This window comes from Esox lucius, chromosome 19 (genome assembly GCF_011004845.1).
Source record: "Esox lucius isolate fEsoLuc1 chromosome 19, fEsoLuc1.pri, whole genome shotgun sequence".
Lineage (NCBI taxonomy): Eukaryota > Metazoa > Chordata > Actinopteri > Esociformes > Esocidae > Esox > Esox lucius.
Window position 1 is genome coordinate 39,515,683 of NC_047587.1, and position 9,637 is coordinate 39,525,319.

At 42.1% G+C, this 9,637-nt stretch overlaps 1 protein-coding gene across 1 annotated transcript in view; it reads right to left on the minus strand.

Moving 5' to 3' along the window:
• Positions 1-8,785, minus strand: part of cspg4 (chondroitin sulfate proteoglycan 4) — a 69,990-nt gene extending 61,205 nt beyond the window's left edge. The window contains exon 1 of the mRNA XM_013132881.3: positions 8,673-8,785. Coding sequence (XP_012988335.3) covers positions 8,673-8,745 — 73 coding nt within the window. The 5' untranslated portion in view covers positions 8,746-8,785. The remainder of the gene's footprint in view (positions 1-8,672) is intronic.
• Between the last annotated feature and the right edge of the window lie 852 nt (positions 8,786-9,637).

Consider the following 9,637-nt stretch of genomic DNA (forward strand, 5'->3'; position numbering starts at 1 on the left):
CATTTAGAGCAAGCCAGTTATTTATTGTAAGATGAGCTACTGTACACTATTGTGCATGACTACAAAGTATAACTTGAAACTTCTAACTTCCCGTGACTTTACTAAACTACTTTTACAGGCCGTTACATAAATGCACTGAAAGGCAGAGCTACCTGTGGCATCGCTCCTATGGATGCATTTGCAATATGAAAGGAAAAAAATATTAACGCCCTAAATACAAAGACATAGAAAGCTGATGACGCACAGCAAACGGAGGCAGATGGCTCTAAGCTTAAGGTACAGCTTTATAATCTTGACATACACAGTCTGTTGAATAGAGAAAATGCATCATTCACCTTTATTTTGGAAGTGGAATAAATCAGGTTGAATAGTAACATAAAATTGCCATGAGTCTGCAGGAATTTTTCTATTGTCAACTGTAACTGCATGCCAAGGTTTCTCTATTCCCTCTAAATTATTTTACGTTAGTGTATTTTCTCTTATACTGAGAGAGGGAGTAAATGCAATAACAGTGTCTGTCTTTATTTCTCTAACAAATGTATGTGTGTTTACGAGACTGGGAGCATTAAAAAAAGGGGGATTCATTTGTTTTCCTAGACTGGCCCTCCAATTTTCACACCTCACGGGTGGTGAATTAGACTGAGGGTAGTCGTAAATGTTGTCCTATTCATTGAATAGTGCAATAGTTTTCAACATAGTCAATGCTGTATTCAAAATAAAAGGATCTGAAAGTCCAGGTGTTTGTCAAGCCATTACAACTTCTAACAGTTTAGAAGTAGAGTAGGATATAGAATGTCTTTTGGGTCACAGACACAAGCACACACTGGAGTTCACGTAATCAAGGACAGGCCTGTAACTAATACAGTGTGCAGGATTTATTCATGGAAATATGGAATGTAAGGGTACACTTGTTTTATGATGTCACAGAATAGGTGATAGATCCGTGGTAGGCAGCAAAACAATATAAACATCCTTTCCGTGCTTTAGCTGATATTTAAAATGCGATAAGTATATTTGGTTTTCTTTCAAATGTTTTGTCTTGCACAGTATGTGAACTGATTCACTGGTGTTGTGGTTATGGGAGCAAAATCTAATTCTTAATCTTCTGGGCTCCATGACAAATAACCTCAGCATTGGGAAAGCAAATGCACAAATGACTACAGAGCAAAATTCTGGCCAGCTGTCCTTGCAGTGTTTTTCTGTTCATCTGGTCGATGACTTGTCTTTGTGAGTTTCTTTTTTGCCAAAACTGATTATCTAACTGAGATTATAGTTAATATTTTACTGTTATATAAAAACATAACATGCCTAATGTTTTAAGTACAAAACGTAATGCAAGGACTAAGGAATGTTTCTGCACATATGCTTGGTCTATGTTTGCTTTGTGAGGCGTGTTAAGCCAATATGATATGAAGTGCTGCAAATAAAAAGCACAGTAAAGACCAAACCGTATTAGCTTTGGCTATCATCAGCTCAGAGGCTTGGTCTTCTGGCATGCACCAGAACGCCCCCCACCCCCTTCCATCTGTCCAATGTCTTCAGCCCTGGGGCAGACGCATTCACAGCTACTGAAGAAGAGGTTGCAGTCAGTCAGAATTAGATCCATGGGACGAAACCATTTCCTTTGCCTATTTTGAGCTTTCGTGATTGGGGAATGACGACATGTCTCTGGCCTGGAACACTGGAATGAGTGTGAACCACCACTTTGCACCCCTCCCGTCCCCTGAGCTCCCAAGCTGCCCCTTTCACACCCCCCCCCCCATCTTCAGCAACATGTGAAGCAATGCGCTGTGTGACGGGTGGGCCGCTCCCAACTATATTTATCTTATGAAATCTATTCAGGTCTTTCAACTGCCTTTGCAGATTCCAGCTACCCCAGTAGCAACCCCTTTATTTTATTCTGGAGGGAGCAGACTCTGACGAGATCGATGGGCTTCAAACTACCCAGAAACACTTAAGGGTCTGAAGATTTCATTGGGACAATGTCAGCACACTGTGAAGAGTTGCACTATGTCGTCTGCCTGCTAAAGCCATGTTGAATCAGTCATGAAAGATATTTAAACGGCATAATAAGGTCAACTGAAGACATGGAGTAATTTCATGCACCAACAGACAATCATGTTTTATTTTCTGGGTTGGGATGCTGGAAAGAAGGGCCGTGTCGAAATGCTCTCTAGTTGTGAGATATTGTGAGGGAATTTTATTTGCCAAACGTTACAAAGAGTTACATCATTACTAACACAGACGATAAGACACCAAAGCAATAATTAACATTTTCTATTGAGCAACACAGACATGATTCAAATATCAATTTAAAAGTAATTTTCCCAATTTACATATTTGCCGACCTCCCATAGTTAATTGGTGCTGGTTAAATGCCACACAATTAACCTACTGGAATTTATCAGCTACAATATGAGAAACAAACTTTTGTTTCCCCTGGTCTCGGTATTCACTCTACCTACTCCCTGTCAAGATAATAGCAATGTAAATAGGAGGCTAACATGATATAGCAAATATTTTGCCTCAAAATCCTCAACTAAGACGTGCAAATGCCAAATGGTTTTCATCCAGCCAGACATACCAAAAAAATCTACCTGGCCAAATAGCCTGTTTGTCCCACATATTTAACATGGATGGCAGCTAGCATTCTTAACCAATTAGCATGCACACTACATTGGATATTTTCAGGGGTTAAACGTGAAATTGAACTCTACGTGTGCAGTAAAGTATTACTGTTAAAATACTTTAGTGAAACCAAAAATGAATTGTGAATTGCCAATATTTAAATTTAAACTGGGCGTTGATTTACTGGCCAAAATGGTATATGTATGGCCTTAAATGTACGATACACTATTCCATGATTCAACCGCAGATGCCTCATGAGTGTATGACTCACTCTAAGGACCTGAGGGAACTCCCAGAGACCAGTAGCAGAAAACTGGTGTCTCCTACAAAATGACTCAGGGTTTTAATGACTCATTTCTGCATCCCAAATGTCACTCCATTTCCTGTATTGTGCACTTCTACTAATATGAATAAGGAAGAGAGTGCAGTTTGGGATGCGGGAAAATGAGTCATTAAAACATGTGAGCTACCCATTGACTGTATATATAGAAGCTACCACAAAGGCTGCCTGTGTTTGTAGTGATAACAGAAGGAAAGTCCCATTGGGGGGTTGAATTACAAAACCTCACAAGTTCGTCTTTAAAGTTTTTTTTTTTTAAAGATTGATCATTTTAAGGGGATAACTTTTCCCTTGCGTTCCCTTGTAAGATCATTCATGATGCTACAAGTTTGTCTCTAATTTGGTTGATTTTTGGGTGACATTTCCCATGTGTTCCACAGTAAAGTAAAGTATTGCTGAAATTTTCAGTTATAGCTCCATTTTAAATTCCGTCAGTCTCTGGTATGAACTGACAGAACATAAAGAAATATGATCTAAAACTAGGCATAACTTAAATCAGGAAAGATTGTGATGGCAATCAGAACAAGTCTCACACTAAAGCAGTTTGACTATATTAGGATGTGTAAGCAACAGCGATATGTTGCTAACCAACCGATCAGACCCCAGATCTATCCTCAAAACTGCAACCCTTTACTCACACTTCACACGTCTTTTGACTAAAATAATGTAATCCTTTATAATTTTAACACTCCGGCATCTCATCTTAACATTACTTACATTACAACATAATTTTTCAAGCCTTTTTTCCCCTCCCCAATTTCATAACTTCTAGTTTCGTATCTACGGTCCTCATTACAACATCAGCCAACACATTTGGGAGATTTGAAGATTGTGGCAAGCCATCTACCTATGCATCTGTACACATCAATGAACATCACATTTAAGGCACAAAGCTACACTGTGGTGGTTAGCTTGGTACTGTGACAGAATGCAGGGGAATTTGAATTTGAATGCATAACCTTTAACTGAAGATATGACACATAATATTAGATTTTGTCCATAGGTTGAGTTACCTATACTGAAGCTGTTACATACTACAAAGATTTGAAGAATTTTCTGTTTATGTGTTAATATGCTTAGCAAATAAAGGCAATCCTGATTCTGGTGGAAGATAGCACTTACACAAATGTGTCTTCCCACACAGCCAAGGCAACTGTTGGTGTAAACTCTGTAAGCACAATTTGCCTCTAACTCAACTCTTTAACACTGAAATAGTCTTCCTGTGAACGACACGGAAGGGGTTACAGCAACACTGAAGTGCCCTCTGACCTCCCACTTCAGATTAATGGCAAGACCTCCTTGTCTATTGAATCTCTTTTGTGTAAGTTCTCGGGGCCGTATACGGTCTGTGTGTGGGCCCGGCAGGCCTCGGAGATCACTGATGTAAATACCATCTAGGAGGCTTGACGTTGACACTCACATAGAGGCGAGACTTCTGTGGACATCTGACTAGACAATGTGGTCAAGATGACATTAGCCACAACACTAAACACTAAACAAGGATTGGGTTCCCATTACCATAGTCTAGTGACAACAAGGATTGGTTTCCCATTACCATAGTCTAGTGATAACAAGGATTGGTTTCCCGTTACCATAATCTAGTGATAACAAGGATTGTTTCCCGTTTCCATAGTCTAGTGATAACAAGGATTGGTTTCTCGTTACCATAATCTAGTGATAACAAGGATTGGTTTCCCGTTACCATAATCTAGTGATAACAAGGATTGGTTTCCCATTACCATAGTCTAGTGACAACAAGGATTGGTTTCCCGTTACCATAGTCTAGTGACAACAAGGATTGATTTCCCGTTACCATAGTCTAGTGACAACAAGGATTGGTTTCCCATTACCATAGTCTAGTGATAACAAGGATTGGTTTCCCGTTACCATAATCTAGTGATAACAAGGATTGGTTTCCCGTTTCCAGTCTAGTGATAAGAAGGATTTGAGTGAATCACAGTCCAAGCTATAGTTCTTCAGTTGTTGCGATGTAATGTTATAGTTATTAGGACCAACAGGGATAAAACAAGTAAATACATTTGAATCTCAAATCGAATTTTGACACCAACCGAAGGCAGAAAGGTCAACATAACAAAAGACACACTCAGTCATTCCTGCAGTTTGAAAATTACAACATGGAATGGCCCCCTCTGCTAAGAAACCTTTATTTCCGTAGTGTTTTAGGCCAAAGGCTGAAATAAAGCACTGACAGTTCACATCATAGCAGTAGCAGTAGTAGTTACAGCCATCCAGTGTCAATTCCAGCGCTCAGCTCAGATAACATTGAGATTTCAGGACATTGGGGTGCACAGCTGTATAGCAGATGTAGCCACGACCAAGAACGTATTTAGAATGTTGATCCCATCACTACTTTCACCAAAAACGTTGTTTAATGATCTCAGAAACGGGTCGCCATGGAACAGACGTAAGTATACATGCAAGTATGTTGTACAACTATCCATGTTAAAGATATTAAATCAATGGTACCAAATGGCACACATTTACTTTGTAGTGCACTGCTGCATGGGCCCTGGACAAAACGAGTGCACTACATAGGGAATAGGGAGCTCTTTAGGAGGCAGTGTACATCCAGATGGAATCTAATCACTTTAAAAGGCCAAAGGTCCTGTGGGATTTGCAGTGTATTTATACACCATCAGATTTACGAGGCCGTTTGCTTCTAGATAATGTGCATTTACAGTTAGACATAACATTGCACTGAGGGCTCTGTTTAAAGTAACGGGGTGAACTTCAGGATCGCCGGACACATCCATCAGCCCCCAATACGACTAATCTGATCGATTTCCTAATGTAAATATTGAATTTATTCATCTCTGCGGCCACTTGTAGTCAGCCCTGTTTACACTGCTGCCAACTTGCACAGAACACACAGGCTCCAAGTTCCAAGAAGCAGAGCCTCCAAATCCATATTTGTTTAGCCTGGTAACCATAGCGACATACTATGCAGAGGGTGACAGAGAAATATATTAGCTCTCAGACCGTATTGGGATGCATACAAATCCCCTCCAAAGCCTTTTGCCATTCAGAGTAGGAATGCATTCTGGAACGAGTCCTTCCGTAAAGCCTCCACAGACTTTAGTGGTATCATTAGAGGGACGGGTCTATAGTATTCTGCTGTCGTACAATGTGTTGTTGTTGTCGGATAAGCTGTAATCTCTACAGGCAATAGTACATAATTGACACTATGTAATCCAATCGCTAAAATGTGTTTACATCAGTACCCATGATGCACCTGTGCGGATTTTCAAGGCGAATTCCAATTCAGCATTACACCAAATATATATATATATTTTTTGTTGTTCTGTTTTTGTGTTTTTCCTTTCTTCCACAATATCATCCTGTCCAATCCTATCCATAGTCTCATCGCAACAACTCCAAATGGACTTGGGAGAGTTAACGTTTATGGCAAGGCCTCTTTCTTAACATGCCATTCTTCTTTTTTCCACGGTCATCCAGCTAAGAGGTAACATGCTCACTGCATATGAGGGCACCTCAGTTAGCTTAGTATGCATCAGAGCGAGATACGACCAGGTCAAATTGTATGACCAACGGGCAGCGCCTCATCAGTCAGTGGCACAATCAAAGCTGGAATCTAGACTGTGGTGATCAGTTTGGTGTTACTAAAGACCCCCTTAGACCACTATGTCACTCATAAGACATACTACGATTGTCTAGTGCAGTGGTCAATTCTGGTCCTGGGAACCTAAGGGGGGCATGCTTTTGTTTTTGCTGAATAAGGTGTGTGAGCGCTAGGGCAAGAACAAAAATGTGCACCCCTTGGGTTCCCCAGGACCAGGATTGGGAAACACTGGTCTAGTGCCTCACACGTTCCATGTTGCTGAACAACTACTATACATGTTCCTACAATATTAGCCGAGCCCCATATACAGCCTAGCTGCCTAGCATCTTTTTTTACCTGGCTGGATCTCTGGTTACTCATTAAAACGTTAGTAACCAAGTACGTGAGACACTGTCCGGTTTGAGCATGGAGCTATGTTGCTGGGGTTCTCTGTGACACAGGAACACGGTGTAAATATAGATTAGAAGGCAAGACGGAGATGGACATTCCAGGCAGTTTGTGAGGTGTTCCTCACAGCTTGTGATTCAAGCGAGAGAGAAAAGGAGGCAGACAGATAGATGACCAAAATGTGAGCCAGAAAGAGAGAGAGGAAGGAGAGTGTGCGCATGAGAGCGAACGGTGCAGATCTAATCACAGACTGTGGAACATCTGGTCAACATTTGCATTAGCACCATCAGGTCAGCAGTTTAGCGATTAGCTCACAGAAAGTGGTGCCAATAGATGTCAATGCAGTGTGCCGACTGTCCAACGCTACTGTGCTTACACTACAACATTTACTGGACCACCAAAGATGTTGGAAATGATTCTCCAAACTAGACTTCCAAATACAGTCATTATAAACCAACGCAAGCATTTCTAAGATAATCCCAGTGAATCATACGACTGCCATGGAGTGGCTAGTTTATGCATTCATTGTAATGGATAAAATGCATGGAAACAGCAACCGCAAACCACTGCATGAGAAAGAGGATCTTGGAAACGCAAACCTTCCGTTTAGCTTTGATCCTACGCCACTGAGATGATGTAACAAGCGGTTTTCCAACTAGATCAAGTGCATTCCCAAAAAATGCACACTGCCAATCAGATGAGGCTCCTCACCATTCGCCAATTGACTCTAATTAACTGAAAGGCAATTTCCTGTGGTGATTCAGACCTCTGGAACAATATAGACGTCTTATGGGGGTTCGTAGCTTTGAAAGCTTTTGAAAGGCATCGTTTCATTCCCTCAGCAGATTCAGGATGAACGCCGGAACTGCCGGTCCCCTCGACTGGCGGGAGCAGGCACGCACGCACAGAGGTGCCCGCGAGCACGTTCATGGAACTGCATTTTAATGGTTGCGTTTCCGCTGCAGTTGATTCAGTCAAACTCAGCACTGTGGAGCCCTTGTACAAACCACGCTACACATTCAAGGCACAAGAAGGGATGGGGAGCAGCGACGGGAGGGAGAGCGCTCCCCCCACCTGCCCCCTACCCCCCGCTTTCAAGCTCACTTTTCTGGGTGGGTGAAATTGAACCTCCCCTGCCCGGCCGCTGGGCTGACTGTGAAAGACCCTTTCAGAGCTTGAGGTGAGGACCTCAACACATCTCGCTGGACAGCCGGCTACCTAACCACTGACTGCAGCCGCTCCCAACACGCTGTTCCCACATAACTGGCACACATGCACTTGGAGGACTGCGGTGTGTGAAGTAAAGCGCTGCACCAGACCTACAGAAGAACTCCCCGGTGCATCTAGTTTAGAGAAAAACAGTCATTGCACTGAGAGGTGTCAGGAAAGTTTCAATGCAACCTCACTGTGTGGTATCTGTTTGTGTGGGATGTTCACACTTTGCTCTGATGTGAACTAAGTTTGTACATTTTTACCTCAAATGTGGGAAGGGTGAAGGAGGAATTATATTTAGATTAGATTAAACTGATCCTAAATAAGCAATCAGGGGCAACTTCAGCCCAGCTGATTACTGATTGTATATTAAGGCATTTACATAGGACATCCCCACAAGTGAGTTGACTCCAGAAACCCTATAGCCACAGATGTGCCTTTTATTAATTTTTTACATAATAGGGGGGTCAGCCAATTGAGCCTAATTTCACTTGTTGCACTTACCTCCATGGCTGGAGCTGGGCAGACAGAGCAGGGGCAAAAAGACACCCAGCAGGACCGCACAAAAGACTCTCATGTTACTGTTGTAGTCCTCCACGACTTGCTCTCCATTCAAAGTGTACTGCCTCACAGTTAGTTTTGGGAGCCGAGTTGCTTCTGCAGCCCCTACTCTATGGAAGGGGTTGGGCCTGGGCTGGGCCCGGAAAGTTGACGCCCTCCTTCCTGCAACCTTCACAGAAGACAGTGGCAGCCACGCCGCTCCTCTCTTCCCTGGTCTCTCTCTCTTCATCTTTCTCGAATTACAAAACTGGCCACTCCTAAGTTGAGGGACTCTTGTCTTTGAAATTGTCTTTGTACATTGTTGAGCTGCAAAAACGTTTTAGTTTTTATTGAATGGAATTATCAAGACGGTTGTTTCGCTCATCTTTTAAATCTGGGAGGCTGTTTCTTTTTGAAGGCAGGTTATTTGTTTGATTGCTTTATTTCATAGTTTTATTGAAAAGAAATTGGGAAAAGCTGTTGGAGAATAAAAGCTGGCAGGCCAACCCTGTATATGCAGACATATTGGTATCACCAAAACAAATCCTGCACTTGAAGGCAATGGAATAAATTGTGAAAAGTATATATAAATCAAAGGAATGGATCAATGGGTCCTCATTCCAGAACGGTACTGCTTTTAAAGTGACTGTAGTGACACCACTTACGAGACTAATCTTTTTGAGTTGGCTCCCTTGATAATTTCATAGAGGCTTGTGCTGAAGCTGTAATATTCTTTATAAATCATAGCATGTCCCATTACATAGAGGCTTGGTCCCCTGGGGCGGGGTAATTTGCCTGGGATGGAGCTAGGAAGGGAGAGAGGTAAAGAGATAGAGGTAGAGAGGGAGGGATGCCACCCACAGATATGAGCGGATTCTATCAGCATGGGAGAGCACAGAGCCACAGACACTAAATCAAATGAGTTTCAC